The 20,620-nt window shown below is 35.0% G+C and overlaps 1 protein-coding gene across 3 annotated transcripts in view; it reads right to left on the reverse strand.

Moving 5' to 3' along the window:
• vwa8.L (von Willebrand factor A domain containing 8 L homeolog) overlaps nucleotides 1-20,620 on the reverse strand; it is a 159,618-nt gene that overhangs the window by 114,096 nt on the left and 24,902 nt on the right. For all 3 annotated transcript variants that reach the window (XM_018244914.2, XM_018244913.2, NM_001089824.1), the window contains 8 exon segments: nucleotides 18,080-18,244; nucleotides 17,333-17,382; nucleotides 14,927-15,035; nucleotides 14,081-14,185; nucleotides 12,943-13,083; nucleotides 12,279-12,413; nucleotides 9,904-9,981; nucleotides 5,642-5,802 (listed from right to left, as the gene is read on the reverse strand). In XM_018244914.2, coding sequence (XP_018100403.1) covers nucleotides 5,642-5,802; nucleotides 9,904-9,981; nucleotides 12,279-12,413; nucleotides 12,943-13,083; nucleotides 14,081-14,185; nucleotides 14,927-15,035; nucleotides 17,333-17,382; nucleotides 18,080-18,244 — 944 coding nt within the window.

Here is a 20,620-nt window from a genome sequence, read left to right on the forward strand (position 1 = left end):
ACATATCTAAATTACCCTCAGAGGCATTGGTACAATTAAGAAGACATTTTGGAGCCTTTATTAACAATAATAAAAGGAGCAGACATGTTCCATGGAGCATATAGTTGTAGATAATAAACATACAGGTTGGATATAAATAAAACAAATACAACCAACAACTAATACAAGAGGTAAAGTGGACCCTGCAAAAAGAGCTTACAATAAAAATACTATTAGCTGTGGGTGCTGTAAAGGCTACAGGATCCTTAGGTCTCTAGGGCTTATCTTTAACAGCAAAAATACAAACAATTTACTGTATGCCTGCATTTACAATCAGTACAGATCTTAAATGTTAAAATGTTATTATAAAATATAAGCTTATTACAAGCAAGAATATAAAAATATATTCCAATTTTTAGATATAGCAGCCAAATGGGAAGCCTGGCTGCTGCATGCTCCCTCATAGTAACATCAGCCTACTAGCCCAATAGCTGCAACCATCTGGAGATGGCATAGCCACAGTTCTAAAGAAGTGTCAACAACTATGAAAATCCCTTCATTCTCACCATTGTGTTTCACTTTTTTTGATATATATTCTGTAATCGGCATCCTTTTTCTTTTGTCCTTTTGTGATTTAGGTTTAAAAATATTCAGTAAGAGACAAACTACATATAGCACATAGTAACCAATAATGAAGGACTTAAACATCAAAATTTCATTTTAATCAAGGTCATAGAATTCTGACATGGCAGTCAGCAGGGGGTTCATTAGACCTCATAATAAATTCATGTTATTTTTTCAGAAATAGGAGAAATTAATAATGTTTAAATTGCAGAACTTTAGCTTTAGTTGTATAGAGATGATCAACATGGATAGGGCGACTAAAGAAAAGTAAAAAAAAAAAAGAAAGAGAAATACATTCTCTGTAACGGTTTATAACATGGATTAATATGTTCAATAAAACATTGGCTCAGATTTTATTGCACAGGCACAATAATTATTAGTATGATTCATTTTTTCAATCATTCGTAGATGCCATACTATATTTGCAAAGAAACCAAGACAATTTGTAGACAGGCTAATATATTTGTTTTATGTAGCAAAATAGGCTAGTTAAAATATTGTTTTTATTTTCAGAAGTGATATTTTATCAGCAAAATGTCCCTTTAATGGCAGACAAGGACATATGTAGGCTGCCAGCCTTACAACAGAAAAAGGTGATCTTTTGAGGAGTGCTTTTACCCAGTGATATACAGCATATTATATTAAGCAGGCTGAATACTTTATATCTATGCATTCAAATGCACAAGAATTTAGCTACAGGTTTAAGTGGTTTCCCTAGGTGAAAGCATAACTACAAGCCCTCCAAGAATAGAGAAGGGAGAAGGAGAAAGCAATGGCAATACTAGTTCCTGTTCAATGATTTTCATGTATTGCCCAATATGTTTGACATACAGTACCTTATGTTCAAACACCAGACTGTATTTTTGTCTTTGGAGCTCTTGATCACCCTAGGACCATACAACCCATACAATTGCAGAAAGAAAATTAGCACATGAACTTAGTACAATAGAAGACCAATCTTTAGCTCATTCTGCTTGGTGCCCAACAAATCTTCACATAAAGGTTTCAGAAACCTCTAGAAGAAGGCAAAACTTAAAGACCACTAAGTAACATGGGAATAGATTGGGACAGTGACAAAAATACCAGAAACGAGCCAGGAGGCAAGATGTCTATCAGTGTTGGACTGGCCCACCGGGATACCAGGAAAACTCCCGGTGGGCAAAGGTGTCAGTGGGCCCTTCTGCCTCTAAACATTTGGCCTATTTCATGGCCATTCCCTATTTCTATGAGAACAAAGAGGATAAATAGATGGATTAATAGATTATAATATGTAAAGAAAAGAGAATAGGAGAATAGAGGTTGAGTGAGGAGAGGAAGAATAATAGTACTGAGAGTGGGCCCCTGATCTATGGTCTTTCGGTGGGCCCCTGGTGTCCCAGTCCGACACTGATGTCTATGATCAAAGGAATAAAAAAATAACACAATGGCCAGCCAAACAGAAAACAGGTCATAGTTGGAAACCAGAATATCAGGAACAGAGGTACTGGGTCTTTATGCCCATTTTGCAAAAAACAAAAAGCAGCACTGACATGTTGAAGCAGGCACTGGCTATGCTCCCTTTCACCCTAAAGAAGAGAGTAACCCTTTTTATGTTCAAGCCACAGCCTTGCTATAGACCTAGATTGATCCTCTCAAAGAATTCCCTTCCTTAGATTCTATGTATTCAAATGCTGATACAAACAAACTTTGTAATAGGAACAGTAATTTTGGTGAAATCAGCATACTAGTGTGAAAGAAATAATGAACTACAAATGACAAGGAAGAAAGGCAGTCCTTTAGGTTTAAATGTTACCTTGTGGAGGGAAGGAGGCGTGAATTACTGTTGCCAATTATTCAAAGGAAAAGAAAAAGATAGTAAGAGCCCCCTTACTCTCAAATTAATTAACTAGCTTATTTAAATTATATAGTGAACCAATGAGTTAATAATTATAAGTGCTTATAAAGTGCTTGTGCTAATAAACAAGATTTGCTTAGTTTGATTAAAGCTTAAAATGAATAACACAACAACAAGTTCAGAGAAGCATAAGGTTGCTTTTTCTGTGTATTACAAAGTGGCCAGTGCCAATTTGTTAATTTATGTACTTAATCTATAAGCAATAGATTCAGAATTCCAATAAATTAAAAAGTGCTAGTGCTTAACCATTACTCAGTTGCCGACTGAGTGTGGTTCGAAATAATTAATTTATGTAAGTGCTAGTGCATTATAAAATCACAAGGTAATTCGTTAAAAATTTCGTTTTACAAAAAGAGGAACCAGGACCAACATTCAAAGAAATTTGAGTAGGAAAAGGAAAATAGTGTAGAGGTGGAGAAGTCCCAAAGAAACTGCTGCCTGTTATTTTCTAAGCCCTGGGACCCCACACAGGGAGAAAATAGTACACTGGGGACTGTGGTCTCGTATATTACGTGCCCTATCTCTTAAAGAGCTAAAATCTAAAAAACCACAAATCCACCAGTGCCATATGAACAACAGAGAATGAAGAAATTGAATGCGGTTCCCTGGTCCAGACTATGAGTACCCAAATTCAGTTAAAAAAGAGATTGTTTTTAAAAAAGGTTTTTTTTTATCGAAATGGTAGTTAGAAGCTAAGCAACCATAAAATAAAATAAGGTATTATAGTGAAGAGAGGCTCTGCCAACGCGTTTCGCTAAAAAGCTTTGTCAAGGCAAATGTTGTTCACTCCTACTTGCACGTTTTTAAGGACTTCCGTGTTTAGAGATCTTGCGAGAATTCGCGCAGCGTTATGACGTCTGTGCGTGTTTTCGCCTGCGTTAAGAAATCTCGCGTGAATATACGCAGCGTGTTTACGCCTGCGCAGCGTTATGACGTCTATGCGTGTTTACGTCTGCGTCAATTGGCGTTCTCTCGTGTGTTTTGTGTTCTCACGAGATTTACACATTAACAAAGATTTGGAGGCGTGTCTCAGTCAACGCCCACACTAGATTGACACCCTATGTCCTCCACATTAACCCCATGTATTAGACTTCACCCAATTCATGTTCACCTTGAATTGGGTGAAGTCTAATACATGGGGTTAATGTGGAGGACATAGGGTGTCAATCTAGTGTGGGCGTTGACTGAGACACGCCTCCAAATCTTTGTTAATGTGTAAATCTCGTGAGAACACAAAACACACGAGAGAACGCCAATTGACGCAGACGTAAACACGCATAGATGTCATAACGCTGCGCAGGCGTAAACACGCTGCGTATATTCACGCGAGATTTCTTAACGCAGGCGAAAACACGCACAGACGTCATAACGCTGCGCGAATTCTCGCGAGATCTCTAAACACGGAAGTCCTTAAAAACGTGCAAGTAGGAGTGAACAACATTTGCCTTGACAAAGCTTTTTAGCGAAACGCGTAGGCAGAGCCTCTCTTCACTATAATACCTTATTTTATTTTATGGTTGCTTAGCTTCTAACTACCATTTCGATCAAAAAAAACCTTTTTTAAAAACAATCTCTTTTTTAACTGAATTTGGGTACTCATAGTCTGGGCCAGGGAACCGCATTCAATTTCTTCATTCTCTGTTGTTCATATGGCACTGGTGGATTTGTGTTTTTTTAGATTTTAGCTCTTTAAGAGATAGGGCACGTAATATACGAGACCACAGTCCCCAGTGTACTACTTTCTCCCTGTGTGGGGTCCCAGGGCTTAGAAAATAACAGGCAGCAGTTTCTTTGGGACTTCTCCACCTCTACACTATTTTCCTTTTCCTACTCAAATTTCTTTGAATGTTGGTCCTGGTTCCTCTTCATTTTAAGCTTTAATCAAACTAAGCAAATCTTGTTTATTAGCACAAGCACTTTATAAGCACTTATAATTATTAACTCATTGGTTCACTATATAATTTAAATAAGCTAGTTAATTAATTTGAGAGTAAGGTGGCTCTTACTATCTTTTTCTTTTCCTTAGAAATAATGAACTACATATTAAAATAACCTATTATGATCAATGTCTAACTCTAAATGTACTATTCAGTCTGTACAACTAGTTTTCTTTGGCATCCTCAACATGCATCCGTCTACACACTGACTTTTCCAACCTCCAAATCACTAGTCTGCAAGATTCATGTCCTAAACAGTTTGTTTACAGTCCCAAGATATGCAACATATTAATTTAAAATAGCTGTCCCAGCATGCATTTTCAGTAACAGATGTCTTCAAAAGGATGGGTGTCATTATTATCATGGCTGGCTTTTTGCCTTACCATTCCAGCAGAGCATTCCAGCTGAGCAACCTACAAAGGATTTAATGACTACATACAGTGTAAAACTGGGAGCTGGGATCTAAGTTCAGAAAGATTTAGCTTAGAACAAGCTTAGTATCCAGCCTAATTTCTAGCTTTTTGAGAAAATAATCTGTAGAATGAAAAACCTCTATAAAATTGCAAAATGTAGCTGAACATTTTTACTGCAACCCAAAGGCAAGGATACCTGCTGCCATACAAACATTCAATAGATGATATTTATGGTTACATATGGTGATGGGTTTCACAGCATGATGTTTCAAACTAAATACACTATACTAACCATACTTTGGCGGACTTGACTCTATCAAAAGTGAGAACGTTCATGAACTAAAGAAAAAAAAAACTACAATGTGTCTGACCATTCTGAAATCAACTGTGGAAGAAGACATGGATAGCTTTGGAACAGTTCTGCCTCTGGAAGGTAAGTTAATACAAGTGAAAAAATCAAATCAGTTGAAAAGAAACAAAGTCAAGCTGAACAGCAGACCACTGTAGACCGAAGCCTACTTTCCAAACTGTCCACTATGCAAAATATTTTATCAATTTAATTATAGGACTATTCATATATTTATAAAGCATGGGCTTTATAAGCAAAGGGCCATGTTTGGCATCACACAAATAGCTTTGGAATTAGAGTGTTTGCAGAGACTGTATTAATATTATGTAGCTGTTACTAAATTTCTAATTGCCACTTTGCTTTTGTCTTGTTGTTCCTAAATCATGTGCCATATATACATGCAATTATTCATAATTGTATCCATTTTCTTCCATTAGGTACCAACCTTTGCAGTATGGACAGGGTTCCTGGATTCACACGATGGATACCATCTAGAATAACAAGTTTGCCTTCAATAGCAGCAGAGACAAGTGGGGACTGACGCCAGGCAGTGTCACCATTTGGAAGAGTGTACCTTTGTTGTAGCAAATCCCTGGCTGTCATGTCCTGCATTTATCAATAAAAAAAGAAATAATTTCCATATCATCATCATCATCATTTTATTTATTGATATAGTGGTGATTTATAATAAGTTAAAATGTGCTCAATCTAGAAGAATTGAATATGCTTCCCTGTACAGGTGGAACTGTTTGAAGGTTTGGAAAGAGGGAGAGACTATGGTAGCTTGTGGCAGGAAGTTCCAGAGACAGAATCTCAAGAGAAGTCTTGCAGTCGGGAATAAGAAGAAGTGAAGAGATGAGAAGGTCAGAAGCAAAGTGTAGGTTGTTTGAAGTAGTATATTTTGGGAGCAGAGTGGAGATATATGTAGGGGGCTTCAATGTTAAGGGCATTGAATGTGAGTGTTGGTAATTTGAGTATGACGCAAGAGAAAATTGGAAGCCACTGAAGGGAATTAAATGGAAGAATGGCTGATTTGGAATAATAAGGTACAAAGAAGATGTTTGAGGAAATATAATGTATTCGATTTAAGAGTGGTTCAATTTCAGGTTGTACTACGACTTTCACTAATATGGGTTACCTTGTCTTTAAAGTAATGCAACAATTTCATGTTCTGTGATACAAATGAGCATATATAAGTAATGGTTATTGGCATGAAGTTGTCACCTCTACAGCAAAAACAAAATAAATGTACATGATGTAAGCATGTGTGTAAACTGTACACACACTTACACCCTATATAAAAGGCACTATGTTTGCTCAGTTTGAGTAACCCATAGCAACAAATAAAATGTTTGCTTATGAACAGGTGGCCAGTACCTACCTGCTAACTGGTTGCTATAGATTACTGCACATGGCCAAACTAAGTGTGTTTCATTACCTAATCCCAAGTGTCTAGGTCATCCAGTTCAGTCATTTACAGTAAATTCATTTTAAGAAATGACCTTCTTAAAATGATCTCTTGTATGATCAGAAACCTTGTTGCAGCAGTTGATTGGTTTTGGGACTGATAACCTGTAGCTGCATAGGGAGCACAATTTTGGCAAACTTATCATTGCATTTGGCAAGTCATACAGTATGCATAAGATTAATGGCTTGATAAGAAAATATTGCTGTAATTTAAATTAGGGCTGCATCGAACCCTGCTTTTGAGGTTTCGGCCTAACCCCCCACCCAAATCCTTCGGCTGAACTCAAAACCAAATCTGAACCCCTGGTGACACCAGAACTTTGCAGTGTGCACCCAGCCAGGAAATGCAGATGCAGCATGTGTGGCAACTTTTTACCATTGTATAGAGTTCGGGCTTAGTTTGGCCAGGCTCTTGAATTCAGCCAAACCTGCTTAAAAAGGCTCAGAATCGGCCAAATCTCGAACCGACTTTGGTGAATCCCAAATTTTCATACAATTTATCATACCCATGAAGACCGCAGACATGCTAAAGAAGGGAACTGCCTTAAAATTCTAACAAGCAAGAAAGATTAAGTATATCTTCTACGTGCAATCTGGAATATTTTTTTAAATAAATATAAGCAGTATAACGTAAACCATTATATACTGAAGTTGGTTCTTTAAACAAATGCAAACATTTTTATTTTTCTTAAAACACAAACATTAGCATAGCAGGGGAATCACTGAGTAATTGTTAGCAACAGAGAAAAACAAGCCATTAAAGCGAATAATACAAAGAAATTGTCACATCTCAGCATGAAAGTTTTTAAACCACCAATTTACTTTTAAATAGGCTTTATAATGTGCCATGAGGTAAAAATAGAGGCTGAGATGCTTTAATGCTATGAATCAAAGGAAGGCAAAATGGGATTTTAAATGAATAATTAAAGGTCATCCCCAAATAGGGGAAAACATTTATACTGTTACCTGGAAAATGCTCTCTTATTCAGAAAGATATGTTTTGAAAGAATTAGACTGAATTGAGTAAAAAGCAACAACTACAGTAATTAATACTAATTTTCCATATCCTTTCATGTGTTGGAAAGAACTGGAGAAAAATTAAAATCTTATTTCCTTTTCTACTAAGAGTTAAGTTTTGAAAAATCCAAGTACAAAACTAACTACCAAAGAACAACCAGGATAAGAACAGTGTACATAGATTGAACTTATACCATTAGTGCATCAATCAAACAGAGACAAAAACTGCCCTTTGCAACTCAGGGGAGGAACCCCCCCTAGGAAACTGTGGTAATTGCTGCCTCTATTAACTATATTTTTTAAAGAAAACTTTGTTTAATATTGCTAACCAGTAAATATAAAATTGATGGCTGTTAGAGTGTTTCACTATATATCTGCAACAGGATGTTTGGTTGCTTCATGACCATAAGGGGTCATTAACAATAGTTAGGGAATTTTTTATCTGGTTTACTGCAATTTACTAATAAAGTGTTTATGTACTTACTATTTTGACATTTATATTTGATTCCATCTTATGTTTACATTTAAATTTACATTGATTAAGGTTACTGCATGTTTTCACAACAGTCGGGGGGAAAAGTCCTCAGAGATTAATAAACAAAATGAAGATAAACTGTCAATTCAGCATACTTTTTGGCTTCTTTTGAAATGGACAAAATAAACAAACACCTCTATGTTTTTAAAGAAAATTCCATAAAAGAACCATAAACAGAAAAATCCATTTCCTTTTGTTGTATTTCCCAACACTGCATTACAATAACAGGATATGAGAAACAGATGGCAAGTTAGTAGAAGCCATCCCATGCTCCAGGTGTTTAGCTGAACAACAGATTCACCTGGATTTTTTTTCCTTAAGCGGAAGAAAAGGAATTAAGCTCTGTGCTTACTGTTTCTTTATGTATATTTCAAATTAAATCCTATATTCCAATATTCCATATTGCAACTCCATTGCCTGTGTTGGTCAGTTGTGCACCTTTTCCCACTTCAAATTAATTCTGTCTATGAAATCAAGCCTGGTTGGGTTAAGTCACTTGTGCTGCCAAGTCTTACATACCAGTTAAAGAATATGACCTAGGGCTAACAAAACCCAGTGTTCTCAATGAAGGGGGTAGTGATAAAGCAGAAGCTTGTCAATCACACTACCTTTCCCTCTTCTGCTGAGGGCAAGCAGGGATTAAAGGGATACTGTCATGGGAAAAAAAATTTTTTTCAAAATGAATCAGTTAATAGTGCTGCTCCAGCAGAATTCTGCACTGCAATCCATTTCTCAAAAGAGCAAACAGATTTTTTTATATTCAATTTTGAAATCTGACATGGGGCTAGACATTTTGTCAATTTCCCAGCTGCCCATGACTTGGGGCAGCTGGGAAACTGACAAAATGTCTAGCCCCATGTCAGATTTTTGAATATAAAAAAATCTGTTTGCTCTTTTGAGAAATGGATTTCAGTGCAGAATTCTGCTGGAGCAGCACTATTAACGGATTCATTTTGAAAAAAAATTTTTTCCCATGACAGTATCCCTTTAACAATAACATGTTTTTGTTCCACGATATGATTTTAAAGCCTTGCAGTTGACATACATGATTTGTTTTCTATTTTGGGCAATTTCTTAGTTGGAGAGTGAGCGAGTGAATAACATTTATAGACCACTTGGGGTAGTACCATTTCACACCAATTTTTGCAAAAATGTGTTTTCCATAGGACTGCAAAAGAACATTGCCAAAGTCTGTTTTGCTTCAGATGAGATCTAACATGGAATAATGTTTGCAAGAAGCAACATACATCAAAGTTTTAAACAGTTGGACAAGCTCTATGATATCATCTATTATTAATAATAAAAAATTAAAGGGTCATGTAATAAAAGGCACTGCAATTGGGGTCATGTAATAAAAGGCACTGCATTTTCCCAGATGCAGTAACCCATAGCAACTAATCAGCAGGAAGCATTTATTGGTCACCATTTTAAATGCAAACATCTCATTGCTTGCTATGTCTGCAGATGTAGCTAGCCTTAAAATGGAATCATTTGCATCAGACAGGGTCATGTTGGGTACTCCAACTGGCTCCTCTAAGATGTTACAATATTTATTTTTTATCTGCACAATAAAACTTGAATCCATATTCACATAAATTAATTATTTTACCATACAGAAAAAGAAGAGGTGATTTGAGCACTGACATATTCTAATACACTGCTTTTTTTATAAGTGTAGTGAAGTTTACCTGGTACAGCATGACAGGTTCTACTTCATAGCCCAGCATTCCAGCAAACTCTTTAGCAATCACAGATTTACCACATCCCTTAAAATAGAGAAAAACATGTTTTTTTAAAGGAATCTTTTTTAATCTAAATGGAAAAATAAGTTCTTAAATAATGCATATTGTACGAAATTTATTTTTTGGAATATATTTAATCCAACATGAGCAGGGCCCTCTGAAGTCTTTACCTCTTGTATTAATTATTGGCATTTGTATTTTGTATTTTTATGTATATACTCATAGCTGTGTGGAATATGTTGGTGCTTAAAGGACATGTCAACTCCTCTAACATAAATTTTACCAGCGAAAAGCCTTTTAAAATGGTGTACATACCGACCACTGAAGTCCTTGACAATGAATCCGTGAAGCAGCAATGTTGTTCTACTCTTCCGTCTGGTTTCCAGCACTCGTAGCCTCTCTCCCCCCTCCCTTAGGAATGCACGCTGAAATTTGGCGATGCGCACATGCGCAGTTCAGCAAAAAAATCTAGCGCATGCGCACATTCTTCTGTTAAGCGTCGGTGAAACCTCAGTGTAGAAACCTCAGTGTAGAGGTCAGGAGGATGGGGCAATTGGCGCATGCGCATTGGAACAAGGAAGCGCGCACATAGGAAAAGATGGCCGCCGGGTTAATCAGTGCACAATGGTGAATACAATGCGACGGTGCAGGGAAACTGGAGCGCTTTTCAAAGCGCAACTACTGCGTTTCACATTGGGCTAAGGTAGGCTACACAGTAATACTCAAATGACAAAGCGACTTGACTTTTCCTTTAATAAACATGTGATAACAATAATATGTGATTTGTACCATACCTGTGAAATTTTTCAGTGGTATATTAGTAAACTGTATTCTGTTTTATTTATGAATGCTGCTAGTGCTTATGCAAGGAAGGCTGCAAAAGGCTATCATTACTATATAGATTACTATGCAATTTACTGTAAAATACAGTGCTGACCCAAGGCAAGCCCCCCAACCTCAATCATCACCCCCAAGCTTGTCCTTCATGAGCTGGAAGCCAGAGTTGCAGAAAACAAAACTGGGGGTAGGCAGTCAAAACAGATATGTGCACCAAAGGCATGTGCCTAGTTCTGGCCCTGGCATTTAGCCAGTTTGTTCTTCCTTCAATATTGTGCTCATTACAGGCTAATAACTCGAATGAAGTTCTTGTATTGCCTATCTCTGTACATTGCAAACAAGGGAAAGTTGTGCTCACCACTAGTTTTTAAAATCATTAGGCGGGGGTGCAATGAGGGTGTGACCAAGTTTGGGAGTTTTACTTTGAAAGCAGCTAGTAAGTTGCAGGTAAATGTATTCCTCCCTTTTATAAAATGTATAATTAAACCATAGAATTCTTAATGAATCAGATGAAAATTGAGCATAGGACTGGCCAGATATGGGATGACTTTGACGTAGTTGGCCAGCTTAAATATATTGCAATATATGGACAAACAATCCCTGTTTTGTTTAAAGGGTAAGGCATTTTTCAGTAGCAGTATGCACAAAATGTCTCTGTCTTAAATATATTGATAATGGGTTGAGTGTAGAGGAATCTTGTATTTGTCTATATATATATATATATATATATGCTCATATTATTTCTACTGAACTGTCCCTTTAAAAATGTATTGTCAGTTTTTTTTTGTTTATATAGAGAGAGTGCAACATTTTTCCATAAAAAATATGCAATAATGTTGAATACAGCAGAGATGTTCAAAGTATAACATTGAACTGCAGATATTGCATAGGCCCAGTGAAGATATTTTCGTGTGCAATTTCTGTACTCTCCACTTAATTTGCATCAACACAACGACAGATCTTAATCCTTAAGAAAATAAAGTCAGCAGAAAATTGCTCAATCAAAAAAATTGCTCAATCAAAATCAAAATGCACAAACACTAGGATTCAGTACATTATTAGTTTAATGTAACTGTTCAGTGTAAAAATGAAACTGGGTAACTAGGCTGTGCAAAATCAAAAATGTTCAAAAATGTAATCTATAAAGTCTGGGATAAATTGGTGTCTTGCACAATAGAAAGAACACTATTTCTTCATTCCTCCTCCTTGAAAGGTTGTCATATGGGACATAAATGTTCAGTTAGTTTAAATCTGACCTGCATGCTAAGGAACAAACTGAATAGTTCTGTCCCATGAGATCCCAATTCAAATCGTTGACTGACTATTATGTTATATATCCATTCAATGCAGCCTTTATAGATTACATTTTTGGCTAACTATATCACAAACGTTTTTATTTTGCGCTGCCTATAATCTGTATGTTGTATGTTTACACTGAACTGTTCCTTTAAAATACTTTGAAAAACATTAAAATGTAAGTTTACCTTTCCTCCAATGAGGCACATATCCTTAACCATGTGAGACTGCATCATTTCTGCCAGCAGCAGTTCATGGCTGTTAGTTTTTATGAATTGTGTTGATTCTGTATGTAGATTCAAAGGCCTGCTTCCAGCTGGTACCTATGGAGAAGCAGTGTATTCTGTTCAAAATTATTTTGATGCAGTTGCTTTTATTGGAACTACATAAATCTGTGTATATGGATGTACTAAACCTAGACCTATAATTTTAAATATAATATAAAAGACTAGCACTTAAGTAAGTGTTTCAGACAATCAGGCAGGCCCCATATATGTTTTAGTCCATAGGACTAAAACCAAAGAAACATATTGTATATGGATAGCAGGCAGGGAGCCCAAGATTGCTTTATTCTGCAGTGCAGCAGAAGATGTCTTTCCACACCCACATAGACCAAACAAACTCAGACACTAGTTAGTTAATAGTGTCATTCTAATGTCCATGCCTGATACTAATAAAAACTACATCTGTAAAACTAAAAAACAGTGATTGTGATATTGCTCACCCTCATTGTTGCTAATGCGAATACACCGAATTGCAGTGATTTCCACTGTATTACTGATCCTTGCATCATGATCACTTATATTAAACATAAATATTTGTATTGGTGTAGAAAAGACTAAATTAAAATACCTTTATACACACAGTACTATCTCCAACGTGTATATTGACAGCAGCTAGAGAGCTGGAAATATTGTGTAATTGTGTAATTGAGTCCACTTTCCCGATTCTCATAGGCAACGATGATCTTCCTGAGTCCATTAGTTCAAACCTCTGAAAAGCGTAAGCAAGTACAGCTTAATGATGGACATACACAAAGATAAATGATTGGCCAATTTGTTCCATTATTGACCAAACTTCTCACCACTGTGCTCTCTAAGGGCACATTTGGGAAGATGTCTTTCAGATGGTTGTGAAATGCTAATAGATTACAATTACAAGAAGTGAAATCTCAGCCTGCCAACGCCTTTTTAAGAAGATTAGATATTGTGTGGGAAAAATAGTGATCACATCTCTGCCATTATGCAGTCTGCCTGTGCAGCAACTGGACTAAGACAAAGGAGCTAACAATGTAGATATAAGATTATGTGCACATCCAACACATATGATATTGACTTGTTTCATTGTTGGATAGAAGTGAAAGAATATTTGAGGAACAGTACAAATGTGAACCAGAAAAGGGTGGCTGTATTCTAGTGCCATTCGAAATTACTTATTTGTATTGGTTGTTTTTGAATTAATATTTAATTCTTCCCCTATTCCATTAGGAATTTAAAGAGCCGAGTTTTTTATTTGTTTGGTTCTCCAGCAGGTGCAAATCTTTTAAGCATATGTATCCATTTTAAATGCAGTCTCTTTGAATTTAAAAACATTTTTTAGCTTTCTTTATATAAGCAGTTTTATGCTGCTAATATTATATGTTTGTTCCGGTAAATTCTTATTAAGATTGTACAAAAAGATATGACAAACAGGTGGTAGCTTTGTGAAAGCAGCAACAGCAGAACATCAGCATAACATCTGTACTAATATGTTTTTAACAGCAGCTTAACTGTGCTACCTGGCAGACAGCTAAGTATCGCTAGTCTTACTCCTTGTGAGTGCATTTCCATTTTAAACATGACAGATGACAAGTAGCAAAAAAGCTGCGCAGAGTAGAGTCTGAAAACACTTCCTGCATGAGTCCTTTACCTTTGGCCAGCCAGCACAGCAGCACTAATATTTTAAACCAGTATTCTTAATGGAAAAAATTTTTAAAAAAAAATCCACTTACTTTCAGTGCACCCTCCACTGAGCTTTTGCCTTCTTTACCCAATAGTACATTGTATGGATAAAGCCTTTCTATGACACGCTGAGAAGACTCCATTGGGAACGCATCCTAAAGGTATACATTTTATTTTAAAGTGTGACAATATAATTTTAAAAAAATCAAAAAAAAAAACTAGTTTTTTTGCTGCATGTGAACAAAATTTTATATAAAACAAACAATGATCATTTAGCATAATCATATACCTGTATATAATAAAGTAGTAGGTTTCTACAAATATTTTTTTCTTAAAAACTGACCTTGGCGTATAATCTGAATCACAACAAAAAAGATTATTGAATAACTAATTTATTTTTGTTTCAAAATTATCAAAAACCTTATGGGAACTAGCAGAAAAAAAGTTTCATATTTCACAGTACACAGTTCACTTACTCAATTTATCCCTTTACATGACAAGGCTCGTATAATCTATGGAGCGGACACAAAACTACCACAATGTCAGCAACATGGACTATACGTTTCTGGGTTTCATTTTGATGAGTGTGTGTTCTGGAAGAACACCTTGAAAAAAATTGAAGCCAGATAGCATGAAAAGGGTAAAGCTTTATAATAAAGGTATACCATAGAGTCCACTATTATGACACACTATTAGTTTTGTTATCCTAGTAAATTCACAGCATCACTTGTCTGTTAAGCATCCAGATCTGCTCTTCTCTTGCTAACAGTTGTATAGCATTGGTTTAAATGTATTTTTCAGGCATGGGCTGTTTGTTCAAATGTTAAATGATATTCAATGGGCAATATTCAATGTGCAGTTTTATCTTCTAAAATAAATTAAATTCAGACATTTACCAAAATTCTTATTGCTGATTCCAAATTGTCTGCAGGGAAATCAGGAAGACCCAAGGTAGATGATTCTTGTGAGCACAAAGTGGTAGCAAACGACAAAATCTGAGAAACTCTACAACAGTAAAAAAAAGTGTGTTGTATGACATACGTCCTATTCTTACAGCAGGAAACATGAGTTAAACAGCTTACATCGATAACATTCTTCAAATCACAAACTTTATTTAAAGGTCTAGTAACATCACACGAATATGGAAGAGAGGCAAATGCCCATCTAGATCATAAAGTAAATCCTAACCTTTAAATCTACTGTTGTTGACTAGCATTCAATGCTTCAGCTAAGTTTATTATTGACAAGTATTTTTAGGTCCATCAAGGATTTACCTATTTTATCATTAAAGGCATAAGTACCCTGTATATATTTAAAGGAGCTGTTCACCTTTATATTAACTTTTGGTATGATGTAGAGAGTGATATTCTGAGACAGTTTTCATTCCTTATTTTTTCCTGGTGTTTGTGTTATTTACAGTAGCTTTTTATGCAACACCTCTACAATTTGCAAATTCAGCAATCTGGTTGGATCTCATTTAGCCGCCCAGATTTTGCAAGCATGATACATCTTAAATGGATTACATTTTTCTGCATAGTCTTGTGTCATCAGACTGAAAGCAATGTAGTAGCCATAAAAATGTTAGGTAAACAAACTCACAGATGCATTGTTAAAAATATAACAACTGTTAAAAAATTATGGTCTATAGGGGTTATTTATCAAAGGTCGTGTGTTAGTCTTTTTTACCTCGAATTAACTCTAAACGCGAATAGTATCTTATTTAAAAAAAAACTCAAATGTCAAAAGCCTTATTCTATGAGTTCGAGTCCAGCAACCCAAGAACTCAAATTAATTTTGGGAAAATAAACTTGAATCGCTCGAATCATTTGAGTATTCGGACAAAACACTCTGAAAAAAACATCATGCTGGCTAACATCTTCAAATGGTTCAAGGGACGTCTGCCATTGACTCCTACATGACCTTGACAGGTTTTTAATGGTGTATTTTCGGATTTTATCTATTTCCAAGGTTTGAGGTATAATAAACCTTGAATATTCAAGGTTTTTTTTTTAACCTGGAAATTTGAGTTTTGACCAAAAAATTTTGGAAACTAAAATTTTTGGAAAACACAACCCGAGCTTTAATAAATCTGCCCCTACATGTGAAACATTTATTAAACATAATTTGCAATTAAAAAGATTATTTTATAATAGCAACAGTTCCACTTACATAATTACTATTTTATATAAAGCTAGTAATATCATAAAATGTTACATGATCTGTCCTTTAGAAAACCAAGCTGATTACAATCTATGATGCCATTCTGGTGGACATAATCTTGAACGTTGTCTCTTAACACACCTTAAATAAATTTCAAACTACAAATGTTAACCTTGCAGGCTTCTTATCACTAGGCTGACACCATATACCATTTAACATCAGTTATCACAAATCTATTGGCACTAATAGGGAGTTTGAAAAGATAAAAATTAATGGCCTGGCAAAAACTAAACGTGTGTGTGTTCCATCAGCCTTTGCATCTCTCAGTCAAATTATGAAGCAATTTATTTATATAAACATTATGATTGTTTCTGAGATAAATATATAATTGCATGCAGGGTTCATTTACATGTATATAAAGTCATCTCATTTTTTGCTATTACTGTCCCATTAAAAAAGCATGGACAACATTATGTATGGCTACAGGCTAAAGGTTTAAAGGGTGATACCTTTATTGGCTAACCAGACACATAATTGCTTTGTTTTTCACGAAACTACAAGTTAACATGGAGGAGATTAGGGGAAAAAAAATCCACAGCATGCATTTGTATTTTGATTTTAAATGAAACCAAGAAAGTTACCCACTGTTTTGGGGCCAGTTGTTTGTTCCATCCACAATAAATATATTCATTATTACCACGCAATCCATGGCCCAAATGACTGTTTGAGGTCCATATTAAATATTCTTTTGGGTCCTCTGCCCAACCTAACCTTATACTCCATCCACATTATGATGCATTTTTAAGTTATCTGTGCAATTTCAACATCAATATGTGCAATTATATCACATAAAAATATCAACCAGCAGTGTAAGGATATGGTACATTGTAGTTTAGGAGTTATGTTGAGATTATGTGCACATCGCTAAACATGTGCAAGCCTGTTCCTATCCTGTCAGTTTTTATCAAACCATAAAAAATTAGCTTCAACTCTGATGACCAGATAGAGTATTAAGTACATTTAACTAAACATCATAATTTTTGGGTATATTAAACATCATAATTTGTGGGTATATTTAATCACGTATACTAAAGCTTAATAAACTGTATATAAACTGTGTATATTAAAATGTGCAGAATTACCTTTCTGGAGGGACATTTGATCCAGCTGAATATAATATTTGAAGCTGATCCTGTTAAATGAAGAACACCAAAATATTGAATATATATTCCTCTTATTTTTCCTGTATCTTAAATTAATTTACATAAGCACACAATGTAAAAAAAAGTATTACAAACAAATTATCTATTCTGGTACTTGTCATGTCTATAATACAGCCCTCTGGTCAGGACATGGAGCTCTGTATAAATAGTCACTACCCATATGTTTCAGAGCTGTGGAGTCGGAGTCAGGAGCAATTTTGGGTATCTGGAGTCAGAGTTGCCAAAAATGTTCAGACTCCTAATAACATTAAATACAAGCACTGAAAAGATTTAAGGGCTTCTATGATATGGCAGAGGCAATTCTGTTCCTAAGAAAAATACTTTACTCAATTTTGGACTGTATTCTACAGATATATGCAAGGTTCAATTCATATATAAGTTGTTTTACGTTTTCCAATTGTTTTTGATTTGTGTAGTTTAACTTTGATTTTGTTTACATTGATTTAGCAAAGGATGTGGTTTATAGTTTTGACCTTTGGCAGTGATAAGTATGTTGTGTACTTAACTTCTTTCAATAAATATGGAAAATACAGTTTATTTTTCTATTCCTCCAAGGGCATCTTTTCCATTTTACTTATAAAACTTTCTTTTATCATGTACGTCTTTTGAAGTTGGCAGAATTAGAATTTTTGTAATTGTGTCTATATACATATAATTGAACTTTACCTTAAATGGAAGATAATAAATGTCTCTGGCTTGAAATCTTGAGCGAAGTGGTGGATCAAGAGGGTTGCCTGAATATTTAGGCACTGGTAGTCCCAATGCAATCACTCGAAAATCTTCACTTACTCGCACAATTTTCCAAGTGTCCAGTTCACTCCTGCTGTGTTCCTACAGAATAAAGAATACGACTACTGAACGTGAGTAAATGATAGTTTTAGCGTATTACTGTTTTGCCTCACAGCACTCCAGCTTAATAAGGATTAATATGGACCAGCAAGGTATATTTATGGCTACAAGACATGGTGATTAGTAAACTCACACAGGGTTTCCTTAAAGATTGCTTGTGCTGAAAGGCCCCTGTATGTAAAAAAATTCTGCTCTACATCTTCAGTTAGGCTTTTGTTCTCCTTTTTTAATTAACACAATGAATTGCTGTTGTGTAAAAAGGAAAGGCTTTATAGTGTGCATTTATCACACTTTTTGGAATGTGGGAGGAAACCAGAGTAACTGAAGGAAATCCATACAGATCTACTATTCCATGCCTTCATTTTCATTTCTTTAGTTGATTTTATTTATTTTAAGATCATTATCTATATTTATCTATATATCATCACTATATTCTCTTTTTTATATGTAACATTTTATTGGATTTTCATTTCAAAACACAAAAAGCAACAGTACAGATACTTGAATAGGTAAACCAGAGGTACAGAAACCATTATGTTAAACATATTTTAAATATTGTGAAGGTATGTAAACAACATATCTCTTTTGTTATGTAATGAACAATATTGAGGTAAACGTAAAACAAAAAAAAATATATTGGCATGTTTAGTGTATTTAACTTATTAAGGACCACAGTGACTCACCCTTTAAGTAAGAAAACACTGAGAAAAATATAAATCGGTTATATAGAAAATAAATATTGTTAACCTATATGTATCCATACAATTTCAAATTATGCCGAGAGGAGAGACAATTCCAATACAAATATAATGGCTTGTGGAGCCCTATTGAGAAACTTGTCATGGATGCCCAATAATATGGAAGTCAATTCTTCTTCTTATTATTATTATTAGCATCTATTTATAGAGCACCAAAATATTGCTTAGCTCTGTCATTATTCATGATTGCAGTAATATATATTTTAAATTGGGGAATTGAAAAAAAGGGTAAAGACACGATTTAGCAATCAGCAGTTAATATAAAAATAATAATTTCCTATAATTAGTATTGATGTTAGGAATCCACAAATTAAACAGAGCATGCCGGTGTTTTTCCTAAGATGTCTAACTCAGTCTATTATTCCAAAGACCCTAGAACAGAAAGGTTGTAACTAGAGACATTGCACCATATATGGACTATTGTTCCCTCACCACCATAGTTGCGATGGGAACATTCTGAGGGTTATTTCCTAAAATCCAAATTTATTTCATATTTTATTAAGAAAAACCACGACCAAACTCCCATGCTCGATTTGACCTTATTTTTTAATATTATAACCCCAAATTAATCAGAATGCAAAAAAGCTCAATAAATTCCAGTGAAACCCCGAATCGCTCAAAAGTTTCTGGCTTTATTTCCCAAAAAATTTTTTGGAAATTTCAAATTGAGATAGGTGACTCTCTCTCACTGACTTATACAGGACCTCAACAGGACTGAGATGGCGGATTTTTGGATTCTAGCTTCTTTCAGCATCAGTGTATAATAAATCTCAAAAATTCTATTTTTTTTTTTCCACAAAAAAATCACGTTTTCTTCCCAAAAAGCCCAACCAGATAAATTTGAGGTTTAGTAATGTACACATTCTGGTACCATCTCTGTCCCAAGCTTTTGATACGAGAGTTTGATTTAATTACTGTTTCCAACACTTTGGGGGTTATTTATTAAAGGTGGAGTTGATTTTTACCTATAACATTTTAGTTTTAGAGGGTATTTTTCAGGCAAAAATAGAATTTTCAGGTTAAAAAAAAACTAACATTTTTAGTTTTTTTTTTTTTTTAAACTCAATTTTTTCCGAGATTTATTATACCCCAAACCTGTAAATCATTCTATTCCAAAAATACTCCAGCTAAAACGCCAGCTGTCAAAGTCATATAAAAGTCAATGGCAGAGGTCCCTTTCAGGGGTTTCACCCCCACTACACTGACGTTTTTTACATTTAAGTTTTATCATAAATTAGAAAACATTCAAGTTATGAGTTCATTCGAGGTATAAAAAAAACTCACAAACCTTTAAAACCTCTGATATATAACCCCCTTTATAAACAATGGAGGAATGTAATCTATTGCTGACATTAGGGATCAATACAGTAAGGAAATCAAGCCTCTTGAATGGGCAAAGAAGGTCTCAAAACCAGAGTAAGGGGGCAAAACTGATTGTATATCGAGTGAAGATAGTGTTGCAGATGACAAAAAATAAATAAAAAATTGTGTTGGGTGGGTGAAATTTGTGTTCAAAAGCTACCCAAGTGAACTTGTCTTTAATTTTGTACAAATCACTAGCATAATTTGTGCAGAGAATTATGGTTCAACCCAGAGCAGA

The sequence above is a fragment of the Xenopus laevis genome, chromosome 2L (assembly GCF_017654675.1).
Source record: "Xenopus laevis strain J_2021 chromosome 2L, Xenopus_laevis_v10.1, whole genome shotgun sequence".
Classification (NCBI taxonomy): domain Eukaryota; kingdom Metazoa; phylum Chordata; class Amphibia; order Anura; family Pipidae; genus Xenopus; species Xenopus laevis.